We start from the raw sequence: 15,473 nt of genomic DNA on the forward strand, positions 1-15,473 counted from the left end.
CTATGTTTCTATGTTCTATGTTTCAATATTGTATTGGCTGGTGTGCCATAATGGTGTTGGCATTTAAGGCCCACAGACCATTGCAGCATTATAATAATTTCTAACCCTTGAAATAAGCCAGGTTTCCCACATAAGGATATAGCGGCTCATCAGTGGTCTACAATTAAAAGCTTGGCAGATGTAAGGAATTACAGGAAGAGAGCAAAAATGCAGCTTCTCTCAGAAGGATTTTTTGCTGTTATGGCCAGCATTCAAAAAAGTCTAAAATGTTTATTTTATGTATCCTTCTCCTTCATTGAGGGATTTGGCTACATATTTGAAGCAATATTGTTCTCCCAAAGAGATAATGGTATGCCTTCTTTTCAACCTCTAATAGTCTTTATGTACAAACATAGAACAAAGAACAGGACAGCACAAGAACAGGCTCTGAGGGACATATTGTTGTGCTGAACCAATTAAATACGTAAACAAATGATTAACTAAGCTAATTTCTTCAGCCTGCACAATGCCCATATTGTTCCATTTTCCTCACATTCATCTAAACAGCTCTTAAAAGTCTCTAATGTTCCTGCCTCTACCACCACCCCAGGCAGCATATTCCAGGCACTCGCCAATCTCTGTGTAAAAAACTTGCCCCGCACAGCGTATTTGCAATGGCTCCCTCTCACCTTAAATGGAAAAAGTTATTGTCTATCTATGCCTCTCGTATGTTATAAACCCCTATCCGATCTCCCCTCAGCCTCCACCACTCCAGAAAAAACAACCCAAGTTTGTCCAACCTCTCATTATAGCACATGCCCTCTATCCAAGGCAACAAACTGGTAAATCTCTTTTGCATCCTTTCCAAAGCCTCGACATCCTTCCTATAATGGTGTGACTAGCATGACCAGCAATACTCTGGATACAGCCCAACTAGAGTTTTATAAACCTGCAACATAACTTTCTGACTTTTGAACTCAGTGCCTGGACTAAAATAGGAAAGCACACCATATGCCTTTTTAACCACTCTATCAACCCGTGCAGCCACTTTTAGGGAGCAATGAACTTGGACCAGAAGATCCCTCTACTCATCAACACTGTTGAGGGCGAGAGATTTGGGCTAAGATAGAAAATTGATCATCCATATTGAATTGACGGAACAGTCTCAATGGGCCAAAGGGCTTAATTCTACTCCTATATCTTATGGTATTAACACCAGTTTAATCACAGAACAATTTACCATAAAACCCTATGGTGTTACAGGAAAGACATTGGCATGGATAGAGAAATGGCTGACAGACAGGAGGCTGCAAGGAGGAATAAAGGGGGCCTTTTCTGATCGGCTGCCAGTAACTAGTGGTGTTCCTCTGGGGTCAGCAATGGGACCGCTACTTTTCACATTGTTTGTCAATTATTTGGATAATGGAACTGATGGCTTTGTGGCAAAGTTTGTGGATGATATGAAGATAGGTGCAGGGGTAGGTTGTGCTGAGGAAGCAATGTGATTGCAGCAGGACTTAGACAAATTGGAAGAACGAGCAAAAAAAGGGGCAGATGGGACACAGACTGTGGTGGAGGCCAAGTCTGTGGGTATACCTAAGGTGAAAGTTGATAGTTTCCTGATCAGTCAGTGCATCAAAAGATTTGGCAAGAAGGCAGGTGTATGGGGTTGAGTGGGCTCGCGATCAGCCATGACCAAATGGCGGAGCATACTTGATGGGCTGAATGGCCTAATTCTGCTCCTATGTATTATGACCAATTAATATACTAACCAGTACATCTTTGGACTGTGGGAGGAAACCAGAGCATCTGCAGGAAATCCATGTCGTCACAAGAGGAATGTACAAACTCCTTACAGATGGCACTGAAATTATACTCTAAACTCCAATGCCCAAGCTGAAACAGCATCATGCCAACTGCCAACATACTGTGGCACCCCACGGTATAAAAATATCCAGGGGAAACTAGGGTGCATGAAAATAAATAGATTTGGCTGGGTTAAACTCCATCTGCTATTTCTCAGCCCATATCTGCAACTGATCTGTATCCCGTTGTATTTTTTGCCAGTCTTCTATGTTATCCAGAACACCATCAATCTTCGTATCATCTGCAAACTCTCTAACCCATCCATCTAGGTCACTTTTATACAGTACATCACAAACAGCAGAGGTCCCACTATAGAACACTGCAGAACACCACTAATCACAGACCTCCAGCCAGAATAAGTCTCTTCGACCACTGCCCTCTGGTTTTCACTATCAAGCCAGTTCTAAATCCAGATAATTAATTCCCCATGAATTCTATTCACCTTAATCTTCAAAAAAGTAACTTGTAATCGGTTGCTTTGTTGTAAATATACCAAAGCCCTTTGCAGCTAAATAAGTATTTCTGAAGCACAACTTTTGTAATAATACAGTATAATGGCAACCCACTTGTTCATAACAAAGTTCCCTGAAATGGAGTGTGAATATGACCAGATAGACTATTCTGGTGATGTTAATTTAGTAGAAGTATTAGCCAGGATATTAGCTATTTTCAAAGTATTGTCATAAGGTATTTTACATCCTCCTAAGGTCATTGGAGGCCTGGCTTAATACCTCATTCAAAAGATAAAACCTCTGAAAGTGTAGCACCTCAGCAGTATGCAAACAATGTCATCCAAGGTTTTATTGTTAGGTATTGCACCAAAATACCAGACCAGGCTCTGTCCTTAAATCATTAAAGTAAATTAAAAGAAGACATGAGTTGAGAGTTAGGGGGCAAAAGTTTAGGGGTAACACGAGGGGGAATTTCTTTACTCAGAGAGTGGTAGCTGTGTGAAATGAGTTTCCAGTAGATGTGGTAGAAGCAGATTTGATATTGTCATTTAAAGTAAAATTGGATAGGTATATGGACAGGAAGGGAATGGAGGGTTATGGGCTGAGTGCGGGTCGGTAGGACTAGGTGAGAGTAAGCGTTCAGCACAGACTAAAAGGGCCGAGGTGGCCTGTTTCCGTGCTGTAATTGTTATATGTTATATGTTTTAATGTATGACCATTTGGCACAGATGTGAAAATGCAGCAACTGAACCAAAGTTAATACTTTGTGACTATTCAAGACTTGGAAGCAGTTGGGCACCAGACTACCAGAATCACTTATCTCAAGAGATAACATCTTCAATTTTTTTTTTAACAGGAGCACAGCATACAGAAAAATGGAGTAGCATGTATTGAATGTAAGCAATACAATTTAAAATTATTGTTAGTACACATAACTACACATTAAAAAGGTCCTACAGTTAAAAAAAAGCAATAATTACAAAGCTAGAATGGATCAATTCTAAAATGGGTCAAGTACACAGTATTGAGGTTTAATCATGTAATCAGGATATAGCTTATTCTGAAGTTTATTAGCTGAAAGGTGATGTTGGACAAATATTGATTGTTTACTCTGGAACACCCAAGGCTAAGGGGTGACATAATAGAAGTATGTAAAATTATCAGAGGCATTGTTATAGTAGATAGTCTTTTTGCCAAAATCGAAATAACAAATATCAGAGGACATAGGTTGAAAATAAGTGAGAGAGAAGACATGTGCAGGGCAATTTTTGTTTTTCACTCAAATGGTAGATATCTGGAACATGCTTCCAGTGATAGAAAATATGTGATAGAAACATTTAGAGGGCATTTGAACAGACAGATAAACAGGCAGGGACTAGAGGGATTTGGAGCCAGCGCAAGCAGAAAGGATTAGTTAAATTGGCATTATGAACAGCAAAGATACAGTGGGATTAACGGCCTGTTCCTGTGCTGTACTGATCATTTTTCTAGGTAGGCTATTTGGCCCTTTGAGCTCTACTATAACTAATTTTTTACTTAATTCCCCTGAGCTTACCTCATGACCATTGATTCCTTTAATATCTCACAATCTGACCCTCCACAGGGAGGACATTACAAGGATTCCCAGCTATATGGCTCAAGAAACTACTTCTCTACTCAGTCCTGTGTGACCAACTTCATATTTTAAGACTATGGATACCACAGCTAAGGGAAACAGCAACCATGCATTGACCTGCCAAGCAGTGGGATATCTAAGGTATGGCACGTGCCCTGCGTGCCACTTGAAAGGGGGCGCCATGGAGCAGTTTCTATTAAAGTCAGACAAGCCATCCTCGGATAGCAAAAAAAGAATTTTCTTCAGATGTATGATCTGTCTTTGATTATCATGGGTGAGAAGCACTAGGATGGCCTTATTTCAAAGCATTGTATAAGATGACCATGAAACGTTTCTTCACAAAGAAGAAGGAAAGTGGAGCTGAAGGATGGAAGAGACGAAAGTTGGAGGCGGAGGAAGCCAAGAAGTTGAGCAAGTTCTTCATGCCCTTCTTTGAAAAGCCTGGATCAAGTAGTTCAACACTTTCCATGAAGTCACCTGCACCTGCTACAAATTTGTTAGAATCCGAAGGTGGATCAAGTACAAATGTGTCACAAGCCAAGGAGGAAGTCAAGTCAGATAAATCTGAGTATGATGAGATTAAGAGTGAGGCTGCTACAGAGAATGTGGACATGACAGAAGGGGAAGACGATGGTGGTAGCGGTGACGTTGAGTTTATTGACGAGATTTTACCTGACGAGATTGAACCTGACGACATTGAACCAAGCGAACTGGATGGTGTCAAAGACCCTCGAACTGTCATACCAGACGTGATTGAACAAAATGACATTGGACTTCTGAAGTTTGACAAGGATACTGGAAAAGCAATTCTGCCTGACGCATTGAGAACAGAAATAATAAAGCTGGGTTCAAAGTATTTCCAGAACAGTGAGGGGCCTTTCTTACCAACAAATAACTGCTCAATGAACAAAACTTGGTTCAAGAGGAAACTAGGAAATGGTTGTGATGAGGAAGTGACTCGCTCATGGCTGGTCTATTCCCCTTCTAAAAAGTCTGCATTTTGTATCTGTTGTCTTCTCTGTTCCCGGTCAGACCATCAATCCTCATTGGAGCAGGAAAGTGGATTCAACTAGTGGAAAGCACCTGAAAGGATTAGTATTCATGAAAATGCCAAGAAACATTGGGAATGCTTCATACAGTGGAAAGAAATTTAGCTCGAAACAGAGGAGTTACTGACACGGTATTTCAGTCACAGATTGAGACGGAAAAGTAGAAGTGGCATGATATCAACCAGAATCCTTCACTGCATAAAATTCCTTGTGACTCAGAACCTGTCTTTGCAAGGACACAGGGAGTCACTTGAGCTAGGCGATGACTCCAATGTGGGATATTTCCTTGACTTACTGAAACTACTGGCCATCTTTGACCCTGTCATAAAAGAACACCTCACTCATTTGTAAAATCATCCCAGATCCACATTTTATCTTTCACTGGGTGTCTAGAACAAAATCATCTACATGATGGCATCCACTGTTCACCAGAGTTTACTGAGAAGCATTTGTAAAGCCAAGTACTATGGTCTCATGCTCGACTCAACTCCTGGTCAGGCACACCATGAGCAGATGTCAGAAGTAGTAAGGTATGTGGAAGTTGATTTTGAGAGGAAAACAGTCCATGTTAGAGAGTCCTTCCTTGGTTTTATCCAGATAAGCCAGAAGGATGCTGAGAGCTTGGTTGAAGACATCTTGAAACAGCTAGAGAAGGACGAAATGGAGCTACAATGTTGTCAGGCTGGACACAGAAGTGGTGTTCATCAAAGAAGAAGTGAGAAAAACAACCTGGCAGTGTTTGTGAATTGCAACAATCACTCACTCAACTTTGTGGGTGTACATGCAGCCAAGCAGGATACAATGATGTGATGGTCATGTTTTTTTGAACCATTGAAGCTCTCTACATGTTTTCCTCTCATTCAACACAGCGCTGGGAAAAACTCAAAAACGCCGTGCCTGTGGTTGTTAAGTCAGAGTCCAAAACCAGGTAGAGTGCAAGGACAGAAGCAGTGAAGCCCATCAACAAGTATCTTGAAGAAATACTTCAAGTTCTCCAGGACATGATAGACAATGAAAATGAGACCAGTGAAACAAGAGGTGACGCAAGGCAGTTGTACAACCACATGTTGAGTTACAATTTTCTGATTTTGCTAGGATTTTGGAACAAAGTAGTCATTTGCATTGACCGTATTCAAAAGAGGCTGCAGGATCCTAGCATGAACTTCCACGATGCTGCCCTGGATTTGAAAGCCCTCCGAGATCATTTTTATGATGAAAGAGAAGTGTTGGTCAGTGAGTCACTCAAAGAAGGAGTCTGTCTCTGTCAAGAATGGAATATTGAAGTTGAAAGATGTCAGTGACGAAAGAAACGAATGGCTGATGAGAACTTGAGAGACGCTGGGTTAACAGCTAAGGAGGAAATGGAAAGAGTCATGAAGGAAACACTCGACCATCTTCACAGAGAAATGGATGAAAGGTTCTCTCGTTTGCACAACACTGATGCCAAGTTTGGGTTCCTTCTTGATGTTGAGGGACTGTGTTACGGCGCCGACAGTAACGACCTAAAGAAGTGGTGTGAAAATTTGGGCGAATTGAACAGCTCTGATGTTGATGGATAGCAGCTATATGAAGAAATTTTGGATTGCAGAATGTTGCTATCAAGGCAGGTCAACATGAAAATATCAAGACCTGAAGAGCTTCTTGAATTTATTGTTCAGTATAGAGATGAGAGCGTCTTCCCCAATCTTCACATTGCTATTCAGATAATGCTAACCATCGCAGTTTCCATCGCCAGCTGTGAGAGATCATTCAGCAAGTTAAAACTAATACTTTCATATTTGAGAGCCTCCATGGGTCAAGGCAGACTCTGATCTTGCTCTGCTGAGTGTAAAAAGAGAAGAAACTCAAAAAACTGACTTTGATCACATCATAGACCAACTTGAATCTGTGAAAACAAGGAAGGTGCAGTTATAATTTTCATGTAGTGCCATAATTTGTTAATTAAAATATTAAGGGGCTTGACTTGTATTTTTGAGCTGATTTTATGGTAAAGTTATCTAAAAGATGAGTGTCAGATGTTTGGACAGGTCTTGCCATAGGCACTATTTTCCGTAGATACACCCCTGCTGCCAAGTTTTGTGACAAAATTAAATAATCTTTTTATTCCTGAGAGCACAGCTCCAGTCTGTTTAATGTTTCTATGTATAGTTCAATATCTTTTATCTTGTGCTCAAAAAACCTTGTACTGAAAGCCAACATACTACCTTCCTAATTGCATTTCAACTTTCAGTGGTTGTGTACAAGTACTGTACATCCAAGTCCCTTAGAGCACCAACATGTGTTAATCCATTACCATTGAAAAAAAGCTCTACTTTTCTTCTAATCTCCATTAATGACTAAGTTTCAAGAAGCAGTAAAATTATTCCTTTTGTACCTTTAATCTCTCAGGCAGACATTCCTGATGCTCCTCCTCCAAAGTGCCTCAAAAGAACAGATTGATTATTATTAATACATTGTTCATGTAAAGCTTCTCTTCAATAAATTCCTAAAGTTAACTTCTACTTTGTATGGTACTTAAATTTTGCTCCTCTACTGCATTACGGTCAGAATCAATAATGCAATATAATGGACTCTTCTAACTGAAGAAAATTACATAATCTTTCTGGTTTATGAAATAAACTAACAACATAGGAACAGATTATTTCCTAATTGATCTATACTAACAGTTCCTAGATCTATACAAAAGTTAATAGCAAATCAAAATTATTTGACATGTTGCTTTCTCATGATTAAGTCATAAATTGTTAAATTGTGTCCAAACTAACTTGGGTTCCTTCAAGTCACCTGAAAATGAATCAGCAGAAAATCAGAAGTAATGGTTGCTTCTAAAATATTTTGATCTCTTTCCGGGGATGCTTCATGAAAACTTCCAGAAAGTTGTCTGTGCATGTTCCTACCCTCAAACCAGTATGTTTTAAAGGTGCTTTGAATCAACCTTGCAACATTAATTTCAGGGAGAAATCTATAAAGTTGAAACTAAAGGTCCATTGCCCAGTTCTGCCAATCTAAATGCACTATGCGTCAGTATATATGACTTTAACCACCCACCCTGCTAACGCACTGCTTGTCCTACTCCCATCAAGGAAGAGTGTAAGCCAGGATTACCAGACTCAAAAACAGGTCCTTCCTTCAAGCCATCAGGCTGATCAACACCTCCACCCTATTAACCTACCCACCATCACTACGTTATCATTTCCTGCCAATCACCTTATGTACAGATACTCCTGTACCTAGTGTCACTTTATGTACAATAAATCTATATATTATATATAAAATCTTATGTGTTCTTATTGTATTCTTTGGGCGTATTGTGGAGTAAAAATAATTTCACTCTCCTTTATACCTGTATATTTACAAATGGCAGAAAACAATCTAGAATCTTGAATAGTCTAATGCAGATTTCATCAGAATATTCACGGTTAGGTTCGGGTAATGTCTGTCAGCTCGCTGTTTCTCCCATGATGAATGCACTCAGGATACTGGTTCCTAAAGGACTGGGATCTGGTAGGTTGCAAAACAGGGCTGAGAATGAAGGAGTGAACAAATGGAAAAAAACAGTTGGCATTAAAAATGATATCCATGCTGTTGTCAACCTGAACTCTCAAGTTTGTCTGTTTGCCAATAGCAAACCCCTACTCAAATATTCTCTTTTCTCCCTCCCTGTGTAATACTTGAGAATAGGTAAGGAATGGAATATATTTAACTACATTCAAAACAATCTCAATTAACTTAATATTTCTGACCTGCATCATGGCAGACAGGAAGGTTCTGCAACAGGTAGTCAAGGACCCGCCATCGAGGACTGGCGCAGAAAGGTGCTGGAAAAGGGCCAGCAATGTCATGAAGGATCCCACCCACCCTGCTCATGGACTGTTTGCTCCTCCCGTCCGGATGTATCCCGTCACTCCCATCAGATCCCATGTAGCATCTATTACAGGACCATCAAACTCAAAAACTATCCCTAAGCTGTAAGGCTGATCCACCCAAGGGCCCACCACCACTACTTAATCATTTCCTGTCAGAGTCACCATATATACAGACACTCTCATGCCTAGTGTCAATTCAGAGGTTCATTTTATTGTCAAAGTATACAATTCTGATATTTGTCTCCTCCACATAGCCATGAAATACAAAAAGACCTTGGGTGTTGATGAAAAAAAAAAGACATTAACTACCCCCCCCCAACTGACATGAAAAAAATAAACAAAATTCATAGATCAGAAAATAAACCCCTTGTTGCAGCAAAAAAAAAAGCCATAAAAACAATCAATGATCCTCTTAATAATCCCCAAACCCCTCACTCACAGAAAAGGACAGTGGTAGTAGCACCAAATCCCCAACCATCCCCAACACACAAAAAATTAATTAAGTTTAATCAATTTATGGACATACAATCATACATACAAGCTATCTTATCTATTTAGATTTGTGTTCTTTATCTTATTGTGTTTTCTTTTGTGCTGTACTGAATCTGGTGTAACAATTATTTTGTTTTCTTCTACTCTTGTGTACTGGAAATGACATTAAACAATCTTGAATTTACTTTCCTCCTTCACAGCCATTATTTTCCCTTCAAATGAACTCACCAGGCTAATTTCCTAGCTGTCCCATTTCAGCAAATTTACCCACTGTGGGTGGGAACGATAAAATAAAAATCTATTGTTAGAGCCTGATAAAACGTCGTCAGTGCATTCCTGTCGGACTCCTAAAGTTGGTGGTAATTCACCATCTAATCCAATCCAAGGTAGTAAAATTAACCTACATCTTCATGTCCATTAACAATCTCCACTCCAAAGATCCATTCCACTCATATTTATATATAATTTCAACTGAAGCCTTTGAATTCTTATTTTCATGGCATTCTTACTAAAATGGGCTTCCTGGATTCAGTCCCAATAGCATTCTCCCGCCTAAGGATGCAGGTTTTCTATCTCTACTCCACACAATGGGACTCCGCGTTCTCCGCTGAGCAAAACACTTAAGTTTAAAAGTATCTCTTTTCTTACTTCTTGGTTACTGGTTTTAAACCTTCGAACTTCACAATCAAAAGCTGTGGGATTCACTTCGACTTCAGAGCCTCTACAAGGTGATGCAGTTGAAGAAACCAGAGCATCTTGGAAATGATTTTAAAAAGGTTTAAAAATAAAATTTTGATTCAACACTGAGTTTCATTCTAAATTCAATGGAACTTGTTTGAATCCCTTCATGCTTGCTTTGCTCCAAATTAATGTTAAAATGTCAATAGTTAACTGCCTTGAACGACAAATATTCATTGTTGTCTCTGGACAAAGTGCCGACCTATATTAAAAAAAAATCAACGCAAGCAAAATGTTTTAGGAACTAAGCAGGACAGGCAGCATCTATAGAAAATGAGTAGACGTTTCGGGCCGAGACAGTTCTTCAGGACTCCTGAAGACTTGTTTATTTTTTTAAAAAAAAACAAGTTTCAATAGTGCAAGAGTGAAGACGCGTGCAACCCCTTTCCATTCACACACTGAGCAGGTCGACATCGTTGTTCAGCGGAACGTGAGCGGGTGCTGCGCGCGTGAGCGACGGGCCCCGCGCGAGCAAGCAGCAGCGCCAGGTAATCGAAGCGGCGCCTGGACGACGCACTCCGAGCGCGCGTGAGCGACGGGCCCCGCGCGAGCAAGCAGCAGCGCCAGGTAATCGAAGCGGCGCCTGGCCGACCCGCTCCGAGCGCGCGCCTTAGCAGTAAGCGGGGACTAAGCACTGCAGGGCATTCCTGATTCAAGGAAGCACACAGCCGCACGTCAGGTGGAAGTGCAAACAAACCAACACAGTTAATTCAAGTCCCAGATGGCCCCTTCAGCCATTCGACTGGCCTTCTTGATAAGTTGGAATATTTTCCATCACTCCTGCCTGCAAACTTATCACTGCCCCAAGATCTGTCGCTGTTCCACTCAGTTTGTAAAATGCACCAAAGAAACAGCAGCCGGTGTTCCAGCTGCGGTTGTACGCAGCTGTTCTAGTCTGTAAGTAATTGCTTTCTTACTTCTTGTTTTCTTTAAACGGAATTGCTTATAAGGGCTAATTTTTCGTGGGTTTAATTGATAATTATGAATGAGAAGTATACTATCCAAAATTTAGATTTACTAAATGCCTAATTTCCTATTGTATAAGTGTAATACCAAATAAAGTCAGTTCACAACTGTTTATTTTTACTTTCGAAGGATTATTTAAGAGGCCAAAACTTATTTCGTAAACTAAAATCGTGGAATCATAACCACACAAAGTGTGTTCTGAACAATGGTGCATTATTGCCTGCTTACAATATTGGTCCAGGCTGGGGCTTTTTGGAAGGAGTCTTTCTATTGTTAAATTCTGAATCAGTGCAGAGATGTGCTATTTGTAAATCTCGCAGCAGTCCTCCGTGTTGTCAGTCACTTAATCAAAAACGTCGAAACCTCCTGCTTTAGAAAATATCTTCTGCTTCTCATCCCCTTTTTTTCCCAAAAGCATCACCACATACTTGTCAGTCATGTACTACAAGAGCACTAAAAACTTCTGCGATTGTTATAGAGCTAGAAACCTTAATTTCATGTATCCTTTATTATTTTTTTCTTAATCTTCTAGTTAGACTGACTCCAAATTTCTAACCTTGTCTCAGCAGATCACGCTTCAATGTAGCCAACAAGGACACCATAATAATTTAATTATTATTTTGTGCTGCATTAACATAACTAATTTTCCACTTTCTGCCTTCCAGAAAAAAGCACAGCAGCAAATTTTCTTTTGCACATCTCAAGATTTGTGTATCTGACCCTAGATTAATCAGTTTCCTATTGCATACTGTGTATCCTTCTTCTGAAACTCTTTCTGATTTTTGGTTGATTCGTGGAGATTCATAGAGGTATACAGCACAGAAACAGCCCTTCAGCCCAATTCATCTATGCCAACTAGTTGCTTACCTTAGCAAGTCCCCTTTGTCTGCATTTGGCTCATATCCATCCTAAATCTTTATCTTTCTACAGTACAGCAACAGGCCCTGCGGTTCATCTAGTTTGTGCTGAACTCAAGAAACTAGGTACTGTTAGAGCTCTAGAAAATTACAAGGGAACCAGGAAGGAGCTCAAGAATGAAATTAGGAGAGCTAGAAGGGGCCATGAGAAGGATTTAGCAAGCAGGATTAAGGAAAACCCCAAGGCACTCTACAAGTATGTGAAGAGCAAGAGGATGAGCCGTGTGAGAATAGGATCAATCAGGAGTGATAGTGGAAATGTGTGCATGGAGCTGGAGGAGGTAGTGGAGGTACTTAATGAATATCTTGCTTCAGTATTCACCAGTGAAAAGGACCTTGGCAATTGTGGGGGTGACTTACAGTGGACTGAAATGCTTGAGTGTATAGACATTAAGAAAGAGTATGTGTTGGAGTTTTTGAAAGGTGTTAAGTTTGATAAGTTGCTGGGACCGGATGAGATATACCCAAGCCACTGTGGGAAGCAAGGGAGGAGATTGCTGAGCCTCTGGCAATGATCTTTGCATCATCAGTAGGGACGGGAGAAATACCAGAGGATTGGAAGATTGCAAATGTTGTTCCCTTATTCAAGAAAGGGAGTAGAGATAACCCAGGAAATTATAGACCAATGAGTCTTACATCAGTGGTGGGCAAGTTGTTAGGAAAGATCCTGAGAGGCAGGATTTATGAGCATTTGGAGAGACATAATCTGATTAGGAATAGTCAGCGTGGCTTTGTCAAGGGCGGGCATGCCTTAAGAACTGATTGAATTCTTTGAGGATATAACAAAACACGTTGATGAAGGCTGAGCAGTGGATTAGTGTTTATGGATTTCAGTAAGCACAGTGCAAGGCTTATTCAGAAAGTATTGAGACATGGGATCCAAGGAGACCTTGCTTCGTGGATCCAGAATTGGCTTGCCCACAGAAAGCAAAGGGTGGTTGATGGTATGTATTCTTCACAGAGGACGGTGACCAGTGGTGTTTTGCAGGCATCTGTTCTGGGACCCCACTACTTTGCGATTTTTATAAATGACCTGGATGAGGAAGTAGAAGGGAGGGTTAGTAAGTTTGCTGATGACACAAAAGTTGGGGGTGTTGAGGTTAGTCTGGAGGGTTGTCAGAGGTTATAGTTGGGACATTGATAGGATGCAGAACTAGGCTGAGAAATGTCAGGTGGAGTTCAGCCCAGATAAGTGTGAAGTGGTTCATTTCAGGAGGTCAAATTTGAAGACAGAATATAATATTAACGGTAAAACCCTTAGCAGTGGGAAGGATCAGTGAAATCTTGGGGTCTGTGTCCTTAGGACACTCAAAGCTGCTATTCAGGTTGACAGTATTGCTAAGAAGGCGTATGGTGTGGTGGCCTTCATCAGCTGTAGGATTGAGTTCAAGAACTATGAGATAATGTTACAGCTATATAAGACCTTAGTTAGATCGCACTTGGAGTACTGTGTTCAGCTCTGGTCACATTACAGGGAGGATGAAGATACTATAGATAGAGTGCAGAGGAGAATTACAAGGATGTTGATTGGATTGAAGAGCATGCCTTATGAGAATACATTGAGTGAACTTGGCCTTTTCTCCTTGGAGTGACGGAGGATGAGATGTGACCTGATAATGGTGTATAAGATGATAAGAGGCATCGAATGTGTGGATAGCCAGAGGCTTTTTCCCAGTCCTGAAATGGCTAACACGAGGGGGCATAGCTTTAAGGTGCTTGGAAGTAGGTACAACGGGGATGTCAGAGGTAATTTTTTCCACACAGCGAGTGGTGGGTGTGTGGAATGCACTGCCAGTGAAGATGATAGAGGCAGATACAACAGGGTCTTTTAAGAGACTCTTTGATAGGTACATGGAACTTAGAAAAATAGAGGACTATGCAGTAGGGAAATTCTAGGCAGTTTCTGGAGTAGGTTGCATGGTCGACACAACATTGTGGGTTGAAGGGCCTGTAAATTGCTGTAGATTTCTATGTTTCTAGCTATTATTCCGCCTTGTCCCATCAGCCTGCACCTGGGCCATAGTCCTCTCCATTCCTGCCATCAATGTACTTACCCAAACTTCTCTTAAATGTTGAAATTCTGCTGGCAGTTCATTCCACATGCTTGCCATTGTTGCCGTTCATTTTTACTCTCATCGTACCTGTCAAAATATTTTTTTAAACTACCACCTCTGGCAGCTCATTCCATATACCCACTGTCATTGTGTGGAAAACCTGTCCCTCACATATCCTTTAAATCTTTCCCTTCTCATATTAAACTTATGCCCTCTCACTTCAGACTTTACCACGGCGAAAAAGTCTGTGAATATCTATGTTTCTCATACTTTTATAAGCCGGTATATAAGTCACCCCTCAGTAAACAGATCCAGCCTATTCATCCTCTCCTTATAACTGGAACCTTCCATTCTGGGCAACACACTTCTCTCTAGCCTATGTAACATATATCTTTAATTCCATTGGCCGACTTCGTTCAATACACAAATACACCATTCACAGTTTTCTATAACTATAAGGTTCTAATTCTTGAACTTAATGCCATTACCTTGTCTACCCTACTTTTGGGGAATAGCGTACTTGTACCTCAAGATCTTTCTGTTCAATAACAATCTCCCATTCACTGTACATCTTGGCCTGGATTTAATTTCCCAAAATGCATTGTTTTGTAATTGTCAGAGTTAAATTCCATCTTATATTCCTTTCCTGGTGATCTAGCTCCCATTGCAATCTTAGATAACCTTCTTCCCTGTCCACTTTGCATTGCACCTCATCCAATAATAACTTGCTCTTCTGCTATTGTTTAGCCACCTAAACTGGGAAATAAAAATTAATCTGATAGTGTGCTGCTGGGAACAGACAAGTGATAAAAATAACAGGTTGCCAATCACACTTGATCCTGAAGCCAAACAGCCATACATTACCCATTCCATCCCCTTCAGCATTCCAAATCACCTTTTCCTAACACAATCTTCCATTTTCTCCTGCTACCATTCCATGCAATAGCAGGTGATGTAAATAACAGACATAAAATGCTGAAGGAACTCAGCAAGACAGGCAGCATCTATGGAAAGGAGTACAGTTGATCTTTCAGGCTGAGGCCCTTCAGCAGGACTGATGAAGAAAAAGATGAAGCATAGAGTTAAAAGTGGGGGAGAAACACAAGGTGACTGGTGAAACTGGGAGAGGAAGGGGTGAAGAAAGCAGCTGGGAGGTTGATTGGTGAAAGAGATACAGGGCTGGAGAAGGGAGAGTCAGATAGGAGAGGAGTGAAGGCCATGGAAGAAAGAAAAGTGGGAGGAGCACCAGAGGGAGGCAATGGGCAGGCAAGGAGATAAGGTGAGAGAGGGAGAAGGGGTGGGGAATGGTGAAGGGCGGTGGCATTACCAGAAGTTCGAGCAATTGATGTTCATGCCATCAGATTGGAGGCTACCCAGATGGAATATAAGGTGTTGTTCCTCCAACCTGAGTGTGGCCTCCTCATGACCATGGGTAGATGTATTGGAATGGGAATGGGAAGTGGAATTGGGTGACCACTG

At 40.9% G+C, this 15,473-nt stretch overlaps 1 protein-coding gene across 1 annotated transcript in view; it reads left to right on the forward strand.

Annotated features, from left to right (window-relative positions):
* Positions 1 to 10,716: 10,716 nt before the first annotated feature.
* The window catches only part of LOC140730338 (lutropin-choriogonadotropic hormone receptor-like), a 126,721-nt gene continuing 121,964 nt past the window's right edge, over positions 10,717 to 15,473 (forward strand). Inside the window, exon 1 of the mRNA XM_073050617.1 lies at positions 10,717 to 10,954. Within this exon, the coding sequence (XP_072906718.1) occupies positions 10,779 to 10,954 (176 nt within the window). The 5' untranslated portion in view covers positions 10,717 to 10,778. The remainder of the gene's footprint in view (positions 10,955 to 15,473) is intronic.

The sequence above is a fragment of the Hemitrygon akajei genome, chromosome 7 (genome assembly GCF_048418815.1).
Source record: "Hemitrygon akajei chromosome 7, sHemAka1.3, whole genome shotgun sequence".
Lineage (NCBI taxonomy): Eukaryota > Metazoa > Chordata > Chondrichthyes > Myliobatiformes > Dasyatidae > Hemitrygon > Hemitrygon akajei.